The sequence below is a fragment of the Leptopilina heterotoma genome, unplaced genomic scaffold, assembly GCF_015476425.1.
Source record: "Leptopilina heterotoma isolate Lh14 unplaced genomic scaffold, ASM1547642v1 Lhet_36, whole genome shotgun sequence".
Lineage (NCBI taxonomy): Eukaryota > Metazoa > Arthropoda > Insecta > Hymenoptera > Figitidae > Leptopilina > Leptopilina heterotoma.
In genome coordinates, this window is record NW_025111040.1 from 2,607,854 (window position 1) to 2,631,708 (window position 23,855).

The following is a 23,855-nucleotide window of genomic DNA, read 5'->3' on the forward strand; positions in this document are numbered from 1 at the left end:
CAATTACATATTTAGAAACTGAAAACTTGAACTAATTTAAAAAAAAATTCAATTAATCTTTTCCGAAATATAATTATTTCTAAAAATTCATGCTATAATGCTTTTAGTTTTAATATTCAATTAATACCTGAAATTATAACTGAAATTTATTTTTAAAACAATTTTTATTAGAGAATTTTACGAGAATTCAATTATTTAAATACAAAAATGAAAAAATTATTGAATAAATGAATATTTTTCAAAATTGAATTCTCATAAAGAATTTTATAAACAAATTTTTAAATAATTGGATTTTTTCGACGAATTTTAATAAAATTTTCAAGAATAATTACATTTTTCGAGGAATTCGGTTAAAATCGTATAACAAATAATTTAAATTCTATGATGAGTTTTATTATTCATAAAAATAATTGAATCTCTGTAAACAAATTTAATATTTATGAAAATAATTGATTGTGAAGAAGAATTTTATAAAAAAAATTTGTAAATAGTTGAATTCGTGTAAAATTTTTATTATTTATGAAAATAATTGAATTTTGGAGAAGAATTTATTATTTACAATTGAAATTGTGACGAGAATTTTTTTAAATTTTTGTACATTCTGTGAAATTTTTATTATTTATGAAAATAATTGAATTTTAGTATTTTTAAAGATAATTGAAATTTTGACGAGAATTTTTTTAAATTTTTGTACATTCTGTGAAATTTTTATTATTTATGAAAATAATTGCATTTTGGAAAAGAATTTTATTATTTTTAAAGATAATTAAAATTTTGACGTGAATTTATATAAATTTTTGTACATCCTGTGAAATTTTTATTATTTATGAAAATAATTGAATTTTGGACAAGAATTTTATTATTTTTAATGATAATTGCAATTTTGACGAGAATTTTTCTAAATTTTTGTACATCCTGTGAAATAATTGAATTTTGGAGAAGAATTTTATTATTTTTAAAGATAATTGAAAATTGACGAGAATTTATATAAATTTTTGTACATCCTGTGAAATTTTTATTATTTATGAAAATAAATGAATTTTGGACAAGAATTTTATTATTTTTAATGATAATTGCAATTTTGACGAGAATTTTTCTAAATTTTTGTACATCCTGTGAAATAATTGAATTTTGGAGAAGAATTTTATTATTTTTAAAGATAATTGAAAATTGACGAGAATTTATATAAATTTTTGTACATCCTGTGAAATTTTTATTATTTATGAAAATAATTGAATTTTGGACAAGAATTTTATTATTTTTAATGATAATTGCAATTTTGACGAGAATTTTTCTAAATTTTTGTACATCCTGTGAAATAATTGAATTTTGGAGAAGAATTTTATTATTTTTAAAGATAATTGAAAATTTGACGAAAATTTTTTTAAATTTTTGTACAGAATTCAATTTCTACAAACAATTGTAACTTCTCTAAAATTAAATTTAAAAATTTTTTTTTAAACTAAATTTCTGATATAAATCTATGATTTTTAATAATTAATTAAATATAGATTAAAAAATAAAATAAAACTAATTATAAATACTGGAAATTTAATTTTTTCAGTACTTTAATAAAAATCCTTGACTTTTCCCTGAATTCCTTGATTTTCTTGACCTGTGGCAACATTGAAAAGAATGATTGTAAAATTTTATAAAATTTGAAAATGGGGAAAAAATTTTAAAAAATACTTTTGGACCAAAATACATGTGTATGAGTGTTTTTTCCAAACATGCTATAGATAGGTAAAAAGTATCTCGAGTCGATATCGTGGGTCAATGACTGGCTTCCCTATCACGTTTCTAGAAGAGAGATCGAGCTTTAACGAGACTCCAGATGGACTTGGGTGTTATACTTGGCATCAGACAGTTTCATCTCGGATCGATACACACCTAGCAGTGTGCCACTTAACTCTACTGAGAAAAGTAGCTTTAATATCGTACGTTCAGAAAAAGAAGAAAAAAAAGAAAGAAACCTGTAGGCTTTCTGCGTAATGGATTTGCCACAGGGCACACAAACTTAAATGCAAGAAAAATCTATAAAGATATAGAGCTTCAACTATAGATACTGTTTTCTTCTCTATTTCTCTCTTCCTCACATTTTCTCTCTCTCTCACGTAAATTATCAATATTCTATAGGTTATATCTATGACTTTCTGACCTCAAAACTATTCTTCTTATCAAAACATTTCTCTTTAAATTTATCCCTGTAAATTTTCAATCCGATTAAATATTAATTATTACCAATATCCAAACGGATTGGAAATTATATATTATCAATTTTCAGTCAGATTGGAAATTAAACACTTTATCTATTTTCATTCACGAATGGAAAATGACATATTATTAATTTCTAATCATCGATTTTAAATATTAATTCGGAATAGAAATTGAAATCTGATTTTACAAAAAATTACAAATTCGTTCACTAGGTATTTATTTATAAAATAGACGCTATTAACAATTTGTGCAGTTAACGCAAAATAGAATCGGTGAAAATTTATCTCTGAAACAAATTTTAAAACATTTTAAAAAATTTTTTTAAAAATTCCTTAAAAAGACTTTAAAAATTTGTTATAATGTCTAGAGAAGAAAAATATGCTGATGCTAAATAATAACTAACCTTTACTGTGAAAAACATTTTTAAAAACTCAAATTTGAATAGTAAATACAACTTTTATGCAAACAGATCTACTTTAATCGGGTTTAAAATCGAATAATTTAAGAAGTAAAAGAAATTTTGGTCAGACAACAATTTTCATAAATAAATTTATATATTTATTTATTATAGATTATATTTATTATAGAATTTACTTTTGTTAGTAGTATAAACAAGTTATAATCAGACTAAAATTTAAAATTGTTCAATTTAAGTAGTTATGGCACATTTTTGTCAGACATAACGATTTTTGATTGCTTAAATAAGTAATAGCTGTAAATTTCAGTTAAACAAATATTAAAAATTTTTAATTTCAGTAAAAATTGTAAGTTACAGTCCGACAGATGTTTTAAATGTAATTCAGCTATTTGTAAATAGTAAGTAGTAGAAGTAATTTTAGTCAGACAAGAATTTAAATTTCTTAAACAAATATTGAAAAGATAATGAATTGCTTAAATATTTACATCAGTATAGTAGCGACAAGTTTCAATGAGACAAAAATTTAAAAAATCTTTAATTTAAGTAGTTAAGGTATATTTATGTCAGACAATCCTATTTTAATTGTTTAAATAAGTATAGTAAAAACAAATTTTAGTGAGACAAATTTGAAAATTCTATATTTTAAGTAGTAACTGTAAGTTACGGTCAGACAGAATGGTTAATTGGAAATAATGCAATTATTACTATTAAAGTACGTCAGACAAGTGAAATAATGAAAACAAAGTAGTGAAGACAAACTGTAGTCAGACAAATTATAATTAAATTGAATTAATTAAATATAAGTAGAGAAATGTTGACAGAAATGAAATTTAAAGTTTGCTAATTCAAGTAGTAGAGTCAAATTTAGTCAAACATATCTTTTAAGTAGTAAAATAGAAAATAAAAATAGTAAATAGAAAATTTACTCTGTACAATATTGTAAAATCCTTAAATTTAAGTAGCAAATGCAGATTTTATTGAACCAGAATAACTTTGGTTGGTGTTTAAATCTAATAATTTAAGTAGTAAAAATAATTTTAGTCAGACAAATATTTAAATTTCTGAAATAAATATTTAAATGGTAATTAGCCTTATAACAGTAATAATGGCAAATTTCAATTAAATTGGACTAAAATTAAAAATTTGGTCAATTTTAAGTAGTTAAGATATATTTTCAGTCAGACAACAATTTTCCTTAGTTTAAATAAGTAATAACTAATTTCTAAGCTATAGTCACACATACTTTTAAAATGTAATTCGACTATTTATGAATAGTAAAACTATTTACGTTCCAATAGTGAAAGAAGTAGTAGAGGAAAATTATAGTCAGACAAATTTTTAAAAATCTGCTAATTAGAAAATGATGCTAAGTAATAAATACAGGTTTTAGTATTTTTTTTGTCTGACATGACCAATTGTAATTGTTCAAATGAGTAGTAGGAACAAATTTCAGTCAGACAAATTTCAAAATTCTTCAATTTAAGTAGTAATTGCAAGTTTTAGTCAGACATAATGATTGGATGAAATTCATTTAAATGTTAGTAGTAAAAATTCGTTTAAATAGTGAAATAAGTAGTAAACACAAATAATAGTCTGTCAATTTATTTAATATGCAAATTAGAAAATACTGCTAAGTAGTAAATATAGTTTTTAGTCAGACAAAACTATTTTAAGAGGATTAAAAATTTTATAAAAAAAGTAGTAAAAGTAATATTAGTCAGATAAGAATTTTTACTTCTAAAAGTAGTCTTACTTCTTCTTCTTCTTGTTAGTGAGTCAGTTTTCTGTCTAAAAGTAATATTTAGAAGAATTTATTTTATCAGTAGTATAAACAAGTTTTAATCAGACTAAAATTAAAAATTGTTTAATTTAAGTAGTAATGACATATTTTTGTCAGATGTGACAATTTTCAATTGTTCGAATAAGTAGTTACGACAATTTTCAGTCAGACATACATTTTAATTTCAGTAGTAATAGTAAGCTATAGTCAGACATAATGATTAAATGCAATTGATTGAAGTATTATTAGTAAACATTCGTTTAAATTGTGAAATAAGTTGTAAAAACAAACTATAGTCTGTCAATTTATTAAATTTTTAAATTAGAAAATACTATAAGTAGTAAATACTGCTTTTAGTCATACAAAACTACTTTAAAATATTTTATTTTATTTTATATTATATTTTATTCTACTTTTTAATTTCTAATATTTTAACACTTCAGCTGTTTATAACTGTAACTAATTTAAGAAAAAAAAACTATGTCAATTGCTTCCACTTTCCCCTATATTCGATATCATAGCAGAAAATGATCAATTTTTATTATTATTATTATTCAAATTCTGAAAATAAAGAATAATTTTTCCTTGTTGGAAAATTCACAATCACTTACCAGCTTGAATTCAGGTCTCAAGAGAGCGTGAGCGAGCGAGAGAAAGGGAGAGAGAGAAAGAGTGACTGCTATATCGATCGTGAGGTATTCGAGGATAGAGGCAAACTGAAGGGATGAGAAATGTTCAGAAGAGCAACTTGAAATCGCAAATCGTGAATTACATGGGAGAAATAACTGTTTATGAGTTTTAGGAGCCAAACTGATATAGGAAAATTGAGATTCTACCAAATAGATCTTTTAAATGAAAATTTACTATCTGGCTTATATGTGATGATCAAGTGTCTACTTTAAAGGGGAAATTCGCCAAATTTCTTCAGTATAAATGGCAATCTTGTCAATGGAAATTTTCTTCAATTGAAAATATTCAATTTCTTAAGATATTTCCTTTTTTCTACACTTTTATAAATTATATTTGTAATAAAAAAAAAAATTTGTTGCTGTATTTCCATTCCAAAAACTGTTTTAAGACAAAACAGCTATACTTTAAACTAACTTTAAGAAAAAAAATTATTTTTTAAAGCCTAAAAATTATTTTGAATCAAAAAATAACTATTAATAATAATAATAATAATAATAATAATAATAATAAAAATAACTGTTAATAAAAATTGTCATTTGATAATAAAAAATTATTTAATAACTGTTATTTAAAATTAAAAACAAATTAACAAAAAATACAAACATACGGAAATTTGTAATTAAATAAAAAAAACAAAATAAATCATCCGATAGAAGAGTCTCCCACTGTTAATGATTTAGTTACTCAATTAACAACTACATGATACGTGTGCGTAACCTTTGGTCGAAAAAAGATAAATTGAAGAGCTTTAATTAAATTGTGATTTAACGTTTACGCCGTTATTTTCCATTTTTATTCCTTTTTTTTAAGCGCAAATACAAGTTAACAGTAAATTCACTAAATTTTAAGCCCCCTCTAAATGAAAATTATGCAAAAATAACAACAAACAAGAGGAAAATATTAAATTGAAAATAAACGATCAGTAAACAATAAAGAATTCAATAAACTCTACTTATTTTTACCCAAAAAATTTTTGCCTGAATTTCCCCATTCGAAAATGAACAACAGTCTCATTAAATGAATTATCCAAACGGCATTGTTATATACGAAATTCAACTACTATGCGTCATAAAATAATGTTTTGATTATTAATTAGCGGTTTCAATATTTCACGTGAGATTTTGTCAACACACAAAGGGAGAGATATTCAGTGATTGATGGTCATCCAAATCATCAGGTTTATCATCATCATCATCGTCATCATCATCATATAGTTACATACAGAGTTGCTAATTAGTCAGGCCAATTCATTTAATGATTATTAGCTCGTACTGAATTGTAATTTGCGAATTCATTATTTCAAAATATTCCTCACAAATTAGAATTGACATTATAGTTTGATTAAAATTTTATAACTCAATATTATTATTTTTGTTGAAATTATAAATATTTTAGGGACGAAAAGAATAATTCGCTTACCGGTCCAAACTGTTCGAAATAATTTTTGACGTCCTCCAGCGTCGTCGGCGCTGATAAGCCGCCGACGAATATTTTCTTTGTCCTTGTCACCATCTGGAATGAAAAAATTTTTATTTGTTAATAATTGAGTATAAAAAAATAAAATTAAAAAGGGAAAATATTTATTTATGAATAAAAACATAAATTTATTTACAAATAAAAACATAAAAAATTGTGAAAGTATATTAAATACTAAAAATACTGAAAAATAAATGTGTTTTGTCCAATTGTTTATGTAATTCACTTATATTTCTCAAATTTAAAATTTTTATTACGAATTAGTTTTATAATTTTTCTATTTGATACTAAGAGACGAAAACTGAAACTAAAATTGATTTTCAGACGAACAAAACCTTCTACCTGATACCTTCCTTTTCTTATCTTCGAAGGAAAAAAGGGATCACACAATGAAACCTTTTCAAAGTCGAAATGTTTGTTTGTTTACAAAAATTCGACGATGCATGAAAAGAATAATAATCGAAAATGTAAACAAAATACACTTTCAAAACTAATAAAATTTAAATTATTTGCTGAACGATACAATATAAAAGTAATGAAACAGAGAAAAAAAAGAAAAATATATGTTGTCTTAATTTTTGGAATTTTTACAAACCATAAAAATAAGGAAATATTAAAAAAAATGTAAACGTAAATATAAATGTAATTAAATAAGTAAAATTGAATGTAAAATTAACATAGTTAAAAATATAAATAATAAAACTAATAGAATATAAAAGAATAAATATAAAAGAATAAATATAAAAGTAATTAAATGTAAAAAATAAACATAGAATCAATAAAATAAACAAAACAAATATAAAACTAGTAAATAAAACAAAATGTTAATATAAAATTAATAAGGTAAAATAAAAAAATAAAAAAGTATTTAAATATTACAAAAATATAAAAGTATTAAAATCTAATTAAATGTAAAAATAAATATAGAAGCAATTAAAAAACAAAACAAATAGGGTAAACGTACCAATTGTCGAGGATGGTTCCTGTTGTCGAGTAAACAAACTTTGAATTTTATTTAAACAGTGTAGCACATTGTAAATGAAAAAAAGTAATAAATATTAATTTTTTTATGCGTTATAAATGTGAAAAAAATATATTAATATTATATAAACAAACAAATGAGACATTTTAGACAATATTTTTTGGTTATTACCATGGTAACATCGACAAATGGAACACCCTCGGCAATTGGTACACTTACCCTATAAAACTAAATATTCAGTTAAATATTTAGTATTAATTTCAAATTTACATTTTTGTTTAAACAAAAATGTAAATTTGAAATTAATAATGTAAATAAACAAGTAAACATGTAAATAAAAAAGTAATTACCTAAATATTTAACAAAATATTGAAATATAAACAAATGTAAAAGTAATTCAATGTAAAAAAATAAATATAGAAGCAAGAATATAAACAAAACAAGTATAAAACTAATAAATAAAACAAAACTTAAATATGAAATTAATAAAGTAAATAAAGAAATAGAAAAGTAATTAAATATTATAAAAAATATGAAAGTATTAAAATATAATAATGAAATGTAAAAGTAATTAAATTTCAAAAATAAATATAAAAACTATAAAATAAACAAAACAAATGTAAATTAAAAAGTAATTAAATATAACAAAAAATATATAAACGTATTAAAATATAATTAAATGTATTAAAAGTAAGTAAATATAAAAAAATTGAAAAAGATGAATATAAAGATTTTTAAATATTAGATTAAATGAAAACAATAAATTATCTAGTAAAAAATAAATGTGAAAGTACTGTTTACATTGACATACTTTTAAATAAAAATTCGTTTTGCAAAAAAAAAAAGAATAAAAAGGATCAAAATAGTAATTGTATTGTAGGTAAAAGTTGATCATTGGTTGATGGAGAGGGAGTGGGGGGTCGCGTCGCGATTGGCTCGCGCTCCTACCAAGACGCAGGTATATAAAGCGCTTCTTATTTAGTATTTTAATTTATATTTTATTTATTTTTTATTTATTACTTTATTTCAAATGTTATTTTGTTTATTTTATTTCTTAATATCGTTAATTTACTTTTTTTATTTTATTCTTTTATTTTCTTTTTGTATTTTCCTTTTTTTATTTCATTCTTTTAGTTTACTTTTTTTTTATTTCATCCTTTTAGTTTACTTTTTTTGATTTTATTCTTTTATTTTCTTTTTCTATTTTACTTTTTTTTTACTTTATTCTTTTAGTTTACTTTTTTAAAATTCTTTTATTTAACTTTTTTTTTTTTTTTATTTTATTCTTTTATTTTACTCGTTTTATTTATATTTTGTATACGACTAACAATAATTTTCCTCCCTTTTTTTTCAATTCAGAAAAAGAAATAAATTCCAGATGTTCGGCGAAAAGTTTTTTCATAGGCATTTTTATCATTTCGACGATAAAAAATGTTGTTATGTGACATTACATTGGACACGCGAAGAAGAGTGTAACGATCGTGCGCCAATGTAGTACCTATATTTCAAATACTTGTTGCATGCATTCGAAACATTAATACAGAAATGAAAAGCAAAAGCTCTGGCAAAGAATTTCCATCTAGCCTATTTCGCCCCCCCCCAAAAAAACTTTCCAGGTGAATTTCTCAGCTATTGTCATCTTATTAAGACTTTATTTAGTTTTTGCAAAAAAAATACTTTTGTCAACGAGTGTAAAAAAATTTTCTGCGAGGGTTAAAAAAAATTTGGATTAAATGAAAATAAAGTCAAAGAATTTTCTTTCCTTACAATGGAAGAAATTTATATTTGGGGTAAAAATTGAAGTGGGGAAAAGCGATAGAAATCCAGGGAAATTTACATAATTGGTATAATTGCAAAGTAAGAGTTTCTACAAATTGTAACTCATCGTTCGGTTAGATTTTATGCTTCTCTCAGGACCAATGGGCCACTTTACTGTATTGACCCCTATAAAAAATGCGTTGATTTCTCTTCTATTGGAAGAGTATAAAGAGGTCGTTAAATTGAATGTGAAAGAAATCGAGTTGAACTTTTTTTTTTACCCACCTCATGGGAATCAGCGTCTTTTATATTTTTGCAAATTGCATTTCACTTTATATGTGTCTTTTGATGTCTTTGGCACTTTGGAGAAAAAATCTTTTCAACAAAACAGATTGTCCTTGACCAGAAAATTCTAAATTTTACAGCTACCTTTTCTATATATAAACACAAACACGTATATGTTACAGTATCAAGCGCAATGTTTTTACTCTCTTTCTGCAACCGCCAACGCTCAAAACGACGTGGAGTAAACGCGAAAAGCGTTACTCTGATAAAAAGCATTGCTTGAGCTTTCCAAGGAGAAAAAAAAAAGTGAGAAAGAGGAAGAGAGAAAGAAAAAGTGACGTGAACGAGAAAAAGAGAGATATAAAATAAAAAAAAACAGGGAGAGAGAGAAATCATCTCAACGTTACTTCCACATCCCTCGAGCGAACCAACTTGTTTTTACGAGCGACGTACGTACTTCTCGATAGTTGGAAAAGCGAGGGTCGTATCTTGTTCAATAGCTCGCACAGAAAGGAAATTCCTTACAAGCTTCTTTTAAATTAAAGTCTTACAGATTTTTTTTTTACATCCCTCTTTTGTCGTATATACAAGGGAAAAAATATTTTTAAAACCTGTTTTTACACTCTTAACACAAATTCAATCGTTTTTCTCTCAAAACAATTTTTTTTTTTCTTTGTAAAACAAATTTTTCCAATAGCAACATTTCATCTTAACAACATAGAAAAAAAATTAAAAAAAACTGTTACTAAATGTTATTTTTTTCCTCACTTTAGAAAGTAAAGACAATAAAAAAAACAAAGTAAATAAAATGAAAACCAATAAAGAAACAAAATAAAACAAAAGCAATAAAAAAAGAAGAGAATAAATAGAATAGAAAAGGGAATAAATAAAATTAAAAAAACAAAATAAAATAAAAAAATAAAATAAGAAAACAAAATAGAGTAAGAAAGAAAATAATAAAATAAGAAAACAAAATAAATTGAAAAACAAAATAAAAAAATAAAATGAAAAACATAATAAAAAAGTAGAATAAAAAAAGAAAAAAAAGAAAAAGAAGAAAAAAAAAAGAAAATAAAAAGAACAAAATAAAAAAATAGGAAAAAAACAAAATAAAACAAAAAAACAAAATAAATAAAATAACCGATGAAGAAAAACACTCGGAATGATGAATGAATTTTTTTTTTTTTTGTCGTGAAAGAAATACGAATTGTAATTTAGAAAAAAAAAATTAATGTCCGTGTGAAGTTTTCCAGCATTAACGGGAGGCTTTTTACCGTAAAAGAACGAGAAGGATGAAATACCCAAGAGAGGGATGTTACGCTCGAAGGAAAGTTGAGGGGGTGAGAAAGAGAAAGAGAGAGAGAGAGTTGTGAAAAAAGAAATGAGATGAGCGGGTCCGAGACGCGGAAAAATGTAAGTCGGACTTGTTTTCCCCATTCTTTTTCTTCGTATACAAGTTTTCGATGCTTTTTTTCTTCTTTTCCACCCCCTTTCAGTGTCATTCAAAGGACAGACGTGGAAAACTATTCGCCCCGACAGAGGGTTGTTAAATAAAGACAGATGTCCATCTTCCGCTTTGAAAATAATATTTGACATTTATATAAACTTGCGTTTTTTCGCAATTTTTTCGTGTTTTTTATTTTTAAAGTTCGTCTCATCATTTCTTCAAGGATGAAATTATCGAAAATTAGAAATTTCAAATTAGTTCATGAAATTTTGATTAAATGAAAACTAAATAAATGTTTAAAATTTAAATTCAATAAAACTTAATTAATATAATTTTCTGTCTTTGTTACTTGGTAGTTTTAAATAAATAAATAAATTAAACTTAGAGGAATTTTGACTCGGAGTGATCGTTAACCCCAAAGTTTTATTTGGAAAAATTAATTAAATTTTATATAAATTGAAAAAATTGAAGTAAATTTAATGAAAATTGGATAAAAATCCATCTGTCTTGTACTAATTCTTATTCTTCTATATATTTTGTTGTTCTGACAGTTGGCTAAGCCTATAAAAAAAAAATTTTGTAATTAGGTATTTTTAACATTTTTTGAAAAATTCTCTTTAAAAATGTCAATTTTTATAAATAATAAAATTCTTCACAAAAATTCAATTATTCTAAAAATTTTTAATAAAATTCTTGTCAAAATTTCAATTATCTTTATAAATAATATAAAATTCATCCTAGAAATTCAATTATTTTCAAAAGTAATAAAATTCTTCACAGAAATTCAATTATTTTCAAAAATTGTTTTAAATTTCTCGTCAAAATTTTAATTATCTTCATAAATAATAAAATTTATCCTGGAAATCTAATTATTTTTAAAAGTTCTGATAAAATTATTTAGAAAATTCAATTATCTCCAAATGTGAGAAAATTCTTCGCAGAAATTCAATTATTTAAAAAATTTTTTTTTAAACTCTCGTCAAAATTTCAATTATCTTTCTAAATATCAATTTTCTTCTGCACAATTTAATTATCTACTTTTAAAAATTTGTTTAAAAATCTGTTCATAATTTCAATTATTTTTATAAATATCAATATTCTTCTGCAAAATTCAATTAATTTAAAAAAAAAAAATTTTTAAATCTGTTCATAATTTCAATTATCTTTTTAAATAATGAAAATTTCAGAGGAATTCAATTACTTACTAATTTTTTTTATAAATTTCTTCGCTATAATTCAATTATTTTCATAAAAAATAATTAAAAAAAAATTTTTTTTATTAAGTCTTATAATATAAAATAATGATTTTATCACTTGGTCATATCTTTAATTATTATAAGTTGTTTAATTTCAAAAAGGTTTTTAATTTGCATGTTTTAAGAATCTTAATTTCTATGGAAAAATAATTATATTTAAATATTTATTTAAAATAGAAGTTATTGATGTTTTCGAAAAATTTGAAAGAAATTTGTAAATAAATGTAAATTATTTCCTTATGTAAATTGAGAATTTCCTACGAAAATATTAAGAAACGGGAATATGTTATGTTTTTTTCCCCAAAGAGAAGAATGATTTTGTGAACAATATTATTGTTTACGAAAAAGAAAATTTCTGCTATTTAAAATTTAAGTCGAAAAGTAATTGAAAGATGTGAAAAAAGTCAATTAGTCGCATTTTACTAAAAAAAAAATATCTCAAAAAAGTCGATTAGTCGCATTTTTTCACAAAAAAGTCGAAAAAAGTCACAATTTTTTTAGAAAAGTCGAAAAAGTCGCACAATCCGAGCCCTGAATATTTAGAATTTAATAAAAATTTTGTGAAGTTAAATTAATATTTTTCTTTTAGTTTATATTTAATAAAAAAGCAAAATAGTTTATTTTCCGTTATTGTGCATTGAAAACATATTTCTTGAAACAAGTGACCGAATTTTGCTTCGACTTCCACTCAATATTGGTAAAGAGAAATCTTAATTTCTATTAATATATTCAATCTTGATATCATAATTTAATAAATACATACAAATCAGTGTTTGGGGGTAAAAAGTTTCAAGAAGTTTATTTTGATGAGAATTAATTCGAAGATTAAAGGGAAAATATTCAATTAAATTAAAATGGAAATGTACAGTTGCATTAAAATGGAAATGTTTCATTAAATTAAAACGAAAATAGTTTATTTTAATATAAAATTGTTTAATAATATTTAAAATAGAAATTTTTATAGAAATTAGTGCAAATGAATTACAAATTAATTAAAAGGGGAAAAAATAGAATTTATAATTATTTGTAAAAAAAATAATTTGAAGTTTCAGATTCTACGATTCTTTCTTCAGATGAAATTCTGAGCTATTATCACCTATTTTTTTTTAGAAATACTCGTCTGCAAGTGTGAAATACCCCAAATCACTGACAACTTTAGGCAAAGGGTACGATTTGAAAAATAAATTTACCAAAAAGAATTCAAATTTTCTTTAAAGAGAATTAACTTTTGTAAATGCTGGAACACAATTATGCAGCTACCTAGATAAAAATATTTTTAGAGAAAAGAATTTTTGATACAAAATTAGAAATAGCAGACTTGTCACTATCCGACTAGACTAGAGATGTATTTAATATTACAAAGTAAAATGGACAAACTTTGAAAAATTCATCTTGAAAGTTAGCGCACTTTGAAATATTATTTTTTTCATTCTTTTTTTTTTAATGCTCCGTAGAATGTGGTACAAGGGAATTCTTTGAAAAAAAAGGAGGACAAAAATAAAGCTTGAATACGCCACAGACTGTCAGTGGGCGTATAGTAAATTCGGGCAATTTCAGTGATGGCCTCTCTATCTGCACATTTTCTTCAACGAGTAATGTAAACCTTTAACCCCTCACTCACCGACTTTTACATTAGAGAAAGCTAAATATACATATATAAATTTCAACTTTTGCCCCATCTCAATCAAGTCTTTGACTTTCCTTCAACTTTCTTCTCCTTGGGTTTATAACGTTTTCTTGCAAATCCATCCTTGCGGCAGACTAATCAGCGAAGTGTATAAAAGTCCTGGGAATAAAAATAAAGACGAATCTTCAAAATTAAATAAATGAGAGCTAGTCGAATTACCTTCAGACGGAATTTTCAAGAAAAGAGAAAGGGAAGTAAAGGGAATTTAAAGAAAGAGAAAAAAAATGGAGTAACTGTTTCTCTAGGGGATTGCCAGACATGCAGCCAAGGGGTTTACTTATTCGGATGAGTTCCTCTCACGATTCCTTGAATCCAGGCGAGAAATTCATCTCTTTCTCTCTGTTTTTTAAGAAATTGGAGCTCCAAACGTTATGCTCCTAAGGGAACAGCGCCAGGAGCTTTGGGAATGAATCTCATTATCCTCGATTCTCAGTAATTGGTATTGTCAAATGGAGACCTTTCAATTTTAAAATTCTCTTCTGTTGGGCTAAAATATTTCCCCCTCTTTGGAGATATAATTGATCAGTTAGAAATTCAAACCAATTTCTTACCAACCGTATACAATTTAGATATAGGAAACTATTTTCATCAAAAGAATTCATATCATCTCTTTGGAATCATCTTGTTTTTTTTTTGCCTTGTGATAAAAATCAAGTCTCTCAAAAATTCATTTCCCCCCCCCCCACTGAAGATGAAAATCTTTTGGCAATTCATTTAAAAGCATTTCCTGAAGGGAAAAAAAAGAGGATACAATATGACAAACGGAAGAAATTATTTTCAAGTCTAAATTTATTTTTTTTCTCTCTCCAAATGTCTCAATCCGATATTTCACTGTGATAGTAAAAAAAAGAAAGTAATAACGAAAATTGTTATTTTTAACTGGCATTTTCAATTTACAGAAGCTTTTTTCTCCTAATAATAATCGTTCCAGTTTAAACGATATAGAGTTGAATTGAATTCTTTGCGACTTATCAATAAAGCCATATTTCAGGATATTTTCCACTTGGTCAGTTCGGCAATAAAAACGACGCCCACGGATGGATTGCGATTTAATGGAGGAGTGCAGAATAAGGGGAAAAATGGAGTTTAACGTTAGCCAAGAAAATGCAAGATTGGAAATTTATTTTCCATTCTTTTTTTTTCAATTATTTTTTAATAATTTCATTTTTATTTATAAAAAAAAAAAAAATGAAATTTTTTTTTCCTACTTCAAACTATGGTTGTTTTTTAAACTTCTCTTTTTTGCTCCCTTTTGTCAAACACGGTGGAGTATTTCGCGTAAGAGAAAATTTTTAAGAACACGAACCACACATATTCCCTTGTAGTTTCCTATAAAATTACAAGTAATTTGAAACTTGGAGCGAAACGTTCAACTACAAGCCATAAAAGAGAGTTTACTACCCGACGGAGGGGGGGTGGAGGAAAAAATGCAGGTTAAATTCCAGAGTGTTGAAGTGTATTTCTAAAGATATTTTTCTACCTAAAGGAAGAAAATAATGGTATTAGGAACCTCATAAAGAGACTAATGTTCCATTTTATACACGTGCGCGCTCTTCTAGAATATCAGAAGAACTGACAAGAGAGAATGGGTTTTGATGAAGATAGTTTTTTGCTATAATAGTAGAGAGTGCATAAAAACGGAGTTTTCTTTTTTTCCTACACACGAACAAGTGAACGTGAGATCTAATAAGACGTGTGTGTGTTTGTGTGGGTCAGGACTGGACAGTGCGATAGGAACAGCCGAGCTTTCTGGCCAAGCCTAGACCGTCTTAATGCTTCTTTACTGATAACCCTTTGCTCTTTCCCTTCATGCGGCAACCACAGGAGTACCGCAGGAGCTTCCCAGCTCCTTTTCTCACTATTTATGGGCAGCAACTTAACTTGCGAAATGTCGGAAGTCTTGAGAAATTGGTCCAGGTCAACTGCAGTCGCTCCTGCTCCAATGGAGATAGGAGACCTTCTTTCTACCTTCTCCTCTCTTTTTACCCCATTTTACCGGAATTCGTTTTTTGAAATATTATGTAAAGAAGATTTTCCCCACACAAAGACTGCCAAAGTGTTCAGCAATCGTAATTTACAACTTTCTTTTTAAATTCTCCATGATGGTAATGGGTCTTATTTACTTTTCTTATCAAATCTTATTCGTTTTTTAATGAATTCTCATTTAATGTTTGTTCCAGGTGTTCCAGGCTACTAAATTGGTAACAAGTATTGTTCTCTGGTAAAACTGTTAGAATTTACCTTCAGTTACAATTTAGTTATTAATACCAGTTGAATTTTGTTCACTACTAGAAAAAGTTGGTTTAATAAAGACAAATCGTAAACTACATGCAGCAAAACTAAAAAGTAATAAATCTTATTTGTATTTTTAATAAATTCTCATTTAATGTTTGTTCCAGGTGCAGCAAAACAGTCGAAAGAAGATTCAACAGCCGGAAGGATTGCTCTACTAGAACTAAATTTAATTGTTACTAAATTGGTAAAAAGTATTATTTTCTGGTAAAACTGTTAGAATTTACCATCACAGTAAATCGTGACTCGTGAGGTATTAAAAAGTGTTGCAGATTAAATTAACACCAAAAAAATTTAAATAATCAATTTTGGTGTTATTTTTTACAATTAATGAAATTTTAGTTCATTAAATTATTTTATATTATAAGAATATTATATTTCTTAAAAATTATTTTCATTATTTCAATTCAATAATTTTCAAAAATTTTTAACTACAATTTTACTTTATATCTATTATTTTTAATAATTTTCGAAAAAGTTCTTTGGCAATTTTCAAATCCATTTGTTTACAATATTCAATTTCACGAAATTTCAATTATTCCTAAATTCTTTAATTAAATGCATATTAGAAAATAAAAACTTCAAATAATATAAAAGAAAATTCAATTAAACTTTTTCAAAAAAATTAATGTCAAAATTCAATTATTTCTAAAAATTCACGCTATATTGCTTTTAATATTTAATTATAATCTAAAATTTTAACTGAAATTCATTTTTATGAAATGAAAATCAATTTTTATTAGAAAATTCTACAAGAATTTAATTATTTAAATGTAAAAGTAAATAATTAATTGAATATTCCTTAAAATTCAATTCTCATAAAGACTTTTAGTAACAAATTTTTAAATAATTTAATTCTTTTGTTGAATTTTATTAAAACTTGCATAAACATAATTACTTTTTTCAAGGAATTAAATTATAATTGTATGAAAATTAATTGAAACGCCTGCGATGAGTTTTATGAGAATTTTCAAATTCATTCGTTTACAATTCGATTTTACAAAATTTCAATTATTCGTAAATTCTGCAATTAAAAATTATATTGAAAAAAAACTTGAAATAATTTCAATAAAAATCCTATTAAATTTTTAAAAAGAATTAATTTTACAGAATTTTTTGTCAAAAATATGAAAAATTAAGAATTTTAATAATTTTAGTTTGGAACTTTTTCAAAATTCAATTATTTCTAAAACTCCACATTATAATGCTTTTAATATTTAATTATAATCTAAAATTTTAACTGAAATTCATTTTTAAAACCATTTTTATTAGTAAATTCTACGAGAATTCAATTATTTAATTACAAAAATAAATAATTTATTAATTTCATGTTTCTCGATATTAAATTCTCATAAAAAATGTTATCAACAAATTTTTTAAATCATTCAATTCTTTGGACGAATTTTAATAAAATTTTTAAGAATAATTACATTTTTCGAGGAATTCGGTTAAAATTGCATTAAAAATAATTGAAATTCAGCAATTAGTTTTATTACTTGACAATAATTGAATAGTTGCTAATAATTTTATTAAAATTTTCAAAAATAATTGAATTCCTGAGAAGAATTTCAATATTTATGAAAATAATTGAATTATTGCGAAAAATTTTATTAATTGTATTTAAAATAATTCATTTCTTTCTAACAATTTATAATTTTTCTTTTCAAATATTTTCAATTTTAAAATTGATATATTGAAAATCATCGATTATTGCGAAGAATTTCATCAAAGAATTTGATAATAATAGAATTCTTTCAAAGAATTTTATTATTTAGGAAAATAACTGAATTCTCGCGAAGAATTTTATTAAAATTTTTAAAAATCCTAATTAAATTCTTTTGGAAGAATTTTTTTGAATATTTTTTAAACTAATGGAGTTTGTTTAATAATTTTAGTTAAAAATTTTAAAAGCAATTGAATTTTATAAAGAAGAATTTTATTAAAATTTTATTGAAAATAATTGAATTCTCGCGAAGAATTTTACTATATTTATAGAAATAATTGAATTGTTCCGAAGAATTTATTAAAATTTTAGAAAATAAATGAATTTTATGTTAATATTTGAAAATTTAAATTCTTTCGAGGAATTCTATTTGTAATTGTTTTGAAATGAATTGAATTCCTAAAAGAATTTTATTATTTATAAAAATAATTGAATCCCTGTAAAAATGTTAATATTTATGAAAAAAATTCAATTATTGCGAAGAAATTTATAAAAAAATTTGTAAATAATTGAATTCCTGTAAACATTTTTATTATTTATGAAAATAATTGAATGTTTGCGTAGAATATTATTCAATTTTTTTTTTAATAATGGAATTCTTTTGGAAAATTTTATTGAAATAGTAGATATTGAAAATTATTGAATTTTAGAAAACTTTTGAAAATAATTGAAATTTTGACAAGAATTTGATTAACATTTTGTAAAATAATTGAATATCAGAGCGAAGAATTTTATTATTTATAAAGAGAATTGAAATTTTGACGAGAATTTTTTTAAATGTTTGAACACAATTGAATTTAGTAACTATGTTACTAAGTTAGTTGGTAAGTTAGTAACTAAGTTAGTAACTAACTTATCCAAAATAGCAATTTAATTTCGTATATAAAAAAAAGTTATTGATATAATAAAGATAAATCATAAACTATTCACTATCCAACAGCAAAGCAGATAAAAAAAAATCCCTCGAAAAAAATTGATCTCTATACTCTTATCTCAAACCCATAGTTATGTAACATTCTCGCACACTATGAAACCAACCTATATTCCCCTGACTTAAACTGTTTGAGTTGCGACTTTATCGGATTACCTCACAAAATCCCTCTTCCTCGATTTTAACCCCAAAACACCTGCTAAATTTCCCCACAATTTCTTAATTACTTAAATCAAAAAAAGTATTTCACGAAAAAATTAACAAAAAGAATTCTTTCTATTGTAGAAAAATGAAATGAGTACTAAAACTACTTTATTGATTTTGTAATAAAAAAAAATGGCACGTGGAGAATGTGTGTGCAATTTTTCTTGGTACGTAAAGAACTTTTTACCAGAATGCTTTTATCTTTTTTTTCCTTTTTTTTTTTTTTTTTTTTTGAAGAATTTAGAGAAATGACTTGGACATTTTTCAACTTAGTTTTCATCTGAGCGTCGAACGAAATGACGACGAACGTTCGTGACTGCTTTTAACGCAAGATGAAAGCATTAAACTCTAAGCTTATATGCTACTCCGACTTTGCCTTTCATTTTTATGCTTCCTTTGATCTGCATTATCACAAGTGGCGCTAGATATGCCTTTTTATTTCGCGCATTAAATAACAGTTGGCTTTCAAGTCATCAAAATTGTATATGTTCGAAAATTTTATATTTTTTAATTTTTTCCATTTTTTATTAGTAATAGTTATTTCAATTGTAGAAATCGGTAGAAATATTAATCACGAAAAATATTAATAGAAAACGTTTCAATTAAAAAAGGATTAATGAAAAAGGGCTTTTAATTGAAAAACGCAATTCGAAAAATACTCTTAAATGAAAAAATATTAATCGAGAAGATTTTCATTGACAAAAATTAATTGAAAACTATTTTAATTTGCAAAAAAAAATTGTATAAATGAAAGAAAAAAAGAATTAGAATTAAAAATGATTTTAATTGAAGAATAAATTGACTTTTGTGGAATTAGAAATTTAGAGGGATAAAAATAGTGAGTAAATTTTGAGAATTACATTTGTAAGGAAATGCTATAGAGGTAGAGTGTGGGTAGAGCATAACCGGAATGACCGTAATCTACACCCAGTGTTTGCATGTTCAGGTGTTTGCTTGACGACATTGCTATAGGGATGTATGAGTATGCGAGAGCCATTGTGAAGGCTATTCAAGATTATAAGCAGCCGTTAGTATTCTCATAGAAGTGGATTGATTATTTGCAGACATATTATATGTGTTCTCAAAAGATTTCCAACTAATATTTTTTCAAATCTTTCTTTCATCAAGCGTCTCATTCACTGAAAATGTTATTTTAAAAATTTTTAACTCACGTTAATCAATAAGTAAAAAATAAATAAAATAAAAATAAATAAAATTAAAATAATTAAATAAAATTATAATAAATAAATAAAATTAATTTTAATTTCACTCAACACAAAAAGTTGTTTTTAATGAAGATAAATCGTAAACTAGATTCAGCAAAATCAAGAAGATTTTGTATTCGTATTTAAAAAAAAAATTAGATTTCAAATGAAGACACCCAGAAAATGTATAGAAAAATTAATCGATTTTAATTTTTATGTAGTGAATTTTAACGGATTTTTTGTTTACTTTTTAATTCCAAAACTTTTTTTTCAAAAACAAATTATTTAACCCCTCTTTTTTTGTAAAATAAACCATATTTTTCAATTTTAATTTTCTTAAAAATCTATTATTGTCCCTTTTTAAAATTTACATAATTTATTGGAAAAAATCTCATTATATTAATATATTTACTGTATTTCATGAAAATTTGAAATTTAAATTAAAAATATTTTTCGTCTCTCCTCGAATTGTTTTGGTGTGAAATAGAAAAACGGAAATACCTGCTGCTGTTTGTATATTATTTCATACCCCTATAAACAGTATTTCACATATTATATTTATGCAATTCTGTGGTCGAATAGGGGCTAGATTTCAACATTGAACTTGCACGTTACGTATATACAATGTAACGAGGGATTAATTAACGAATCGTACTTTGAAATTGCTACTCTCGCATGAACATATGCATTAGCAATTACCTCTCGTAATGAGTCCTACTATCCATTTGATATTCCACTATTTTTAATCATTCAATCTTCCATTCAAGCTATCTCATTTTATCCACACATATACATTTATATATATATATATAGAAAACCCGTTAAATAAAATCTTTCACAATATTATCTCACACAAAAAGCTTTGTCCTTTTTCCGGAAAAAAAAAGATTTTGCAAAATTTTTTTTGTTTTTTCTATTCTTACAATGATGCTTTTTTGAAACAATAATTATTTAATAATAATAATTTTTCTTTTTATCGGAACAATAGAAAGAAAATTGTTTTTTAAAAATTGTCATTCTCAATATCTGAAGGTAATTGGTGCAGGAAAAAATTTTTCCGACTTATTAGAGTAAAATTGTGAATAGAAGGAGTAACAATGGATGAAAAAAAAATTGGAAAAAATTTTAAGTAGAAATATATTAGGGAAAAAAGAAAGAGGAATTATAAATTTTGGAATTGTTCATAAATTCTATATATTTGGGTGCATATTCTCAGCACCTGTTGAAGAGTCTCTTTAATGTACACATATATACACTTAGACATACACACTGGTCAAATAATAGCGACACTTTGCGTTAAGTACCGAAAAGTACGTCCGAGACATTTATTTAGGGACAGCGAGCAGCATCGGGTGGCAATTATCGCAAACACTGTTATCCGAAAACGATTAAGGCCTCGGCATCAGCACGCGATTTTATCTCGCACTCAGTAATAGTCGATATTTCGCTTTATATCAACACAATCTATTCGTATTTTGTGTACACATATATTTACGGATTTACAGTACACTATTTTTCTGCAATTTGATTTTTTTCGGTAATGTTATCCGCAACGTTTTGGACTTTAAATTACGTGAGTTATGAATTTTGGGATTAAAAAATAAATTGTTTGCGTTATTAATTATGAAAGAGGTTTTCTTTTCTGATAAATATTTTAGAGTATTTTTCAATTTATTTTGGGGTGTGATTTTTTTTTTTGTCTCAATTTGATATCCTTGGAAAAACTGTGTTCGCAATAAGTTCACTTTATTTTCACTTTAGTTTCAATTTAGTTTTAAATCAGTTTCAGTTTATTTTCAGTTTATTTTCACTTTAGTTTCACTTTACTTTCACTTTACTTTCACTTTACTTTCACTTTAGTTTAATTTTCATGTCGTTTTAGTTTAATTTTAGTATCACTTTGCTTTCACTTTACTTACACTTTACTTTCTTTTTAATGTTGAATTAGTTTCATTTTAATATCACTTTACCATTATTTTAATAGCACTTTACTTTGATTTTAAATTCACTTTCCTTTCACTTTATTCCCGTTTTAATTTCACTTCAGTTTTACTTAAATATCACTTTATTTTGCTTTTAATTTCACTTTATTTCTATTTTAAATTAACTTCAGTTTCATTTATCACTTTTTTTATTTTAATTTCACTTAGGTGAATTTTAATATCACTTTAATTTCACTTCGATTTGACTTTAGTTAAATTTTAATAACACTTTATTTTTCTTTGCTTTTACCTAACTTTTATTTTAATTTCGAATTAATTTCATGTTAATATCACTTTACCATTATTTTAATAATATCACTTTGTTCTGATTTTAATTTCACTTTCCATTCTCTTTATTTTCACTTCAGTTTCATTTAAATATCATTTTAATTCTCCTTTAATTTCACTTTATTTTCATTTTTATTTCACTTCAGTTTCATTTTAATATCACTTTACCATTATTTTAATTTCACTTTATTTCAACATTTACATTGAATTCATTTTTATGTCAAAATCTAGAGTGAACTACACTTTCAGAAATTTATTATTTTATTTACTCAGTTCCGGACAACCTTTTTTTAATACTAAACAGGAAATTAACAATTACTTTATCTAAACTACTAAAATTAAGGAAATAAAATTTTCCAACTTGTGGAATTGAACCACGAACCCATAGGTCGCCAAGCAAGTAAATTATCACGTAGCCACTGTGACTTTTAGTTATTTTTTTCAATTATTTATAAAAAAGAAATTCTAACCAGGGTTTTAAATTCTACAGATACAATAAAAATCGAAAAAGTACAAAAAGGTACATAATGGTACAATAGGAATACGAAAAATAGAAAATTTATAAAAGATACAAAAAAATGCAAAAAAAAATTTAAAAAGATAAAAAAATATACAAAAATGTAAAAAAACACAAAAGATACAAAAGTATCTAAAATGAAAACAAAAAAGTACAAAATATACAAAAAGAAACAAAAAGAAACGAAAAGATACAAAAAGATATAAAAGGAAAACAAAAAAATACAAAATGATAAAAAATATACAAAAAAGTAAAAAAAATATATAAAATGATGTAAAATGAAAACAAAAAAGTACAAAATATACAAAAAGAAACAATAAGAAACAAAAAGATACAAAAATATACAAAAATATACAAAACAAAAACCAAAAATACAAAATTATAAAAAATATACAAAAAAGTAAAAATACATAAAAAGATAGTAAAAGATACAAAATGAAACAAAAAAAAATACAAAAAGATACAAAATATACAAAAAGAAATAAATAGATACAAAATTACACAAAATGAATTAAAAACACAAAAAATATAAAACGAAAACAAAAGAATACAAAAAGATAACAAATATACAAAAATGTATATAAGATAAAAAGATACAAAAAGAAATAAAATGAAACAAAAAAATACTAAAACATAAGAAATATACAAAAATGTAAAAGACACAAAAGATACAAAAAGAAATAAAATGAAAACAAAAAAATACTAAAAGATACAAAA

General features: G+C 24.2%; 1 protein-coding gene across 7 annotated transcripts in view; it reads right to left on the reverse strand.

Moving 5' to 3' along the window:
* The window catches only part of LOC122505579 (RNA-binding protein Musashi homolog Rbp6), a 1,132,030-nt gene that overhangs the window by 317,993 nt on the left and 790,182 nt on the right, over positions 1-23,855 (reverse strand). For all 7 annotated transcript variants that reach the window (XM_043617295.1, XM_043617293.1, XM_043617298.1 and 4 more), the window contains one exon: positions 6,525-6,617. In XM_043617295.1, coding sequence (XP_043473230.1) covers positions 6,525-6,617 — 93 coding nt within the window. The remainder of the gene's footprint in view (positions 1-6,524; positions 6,618-23,855) is intronic.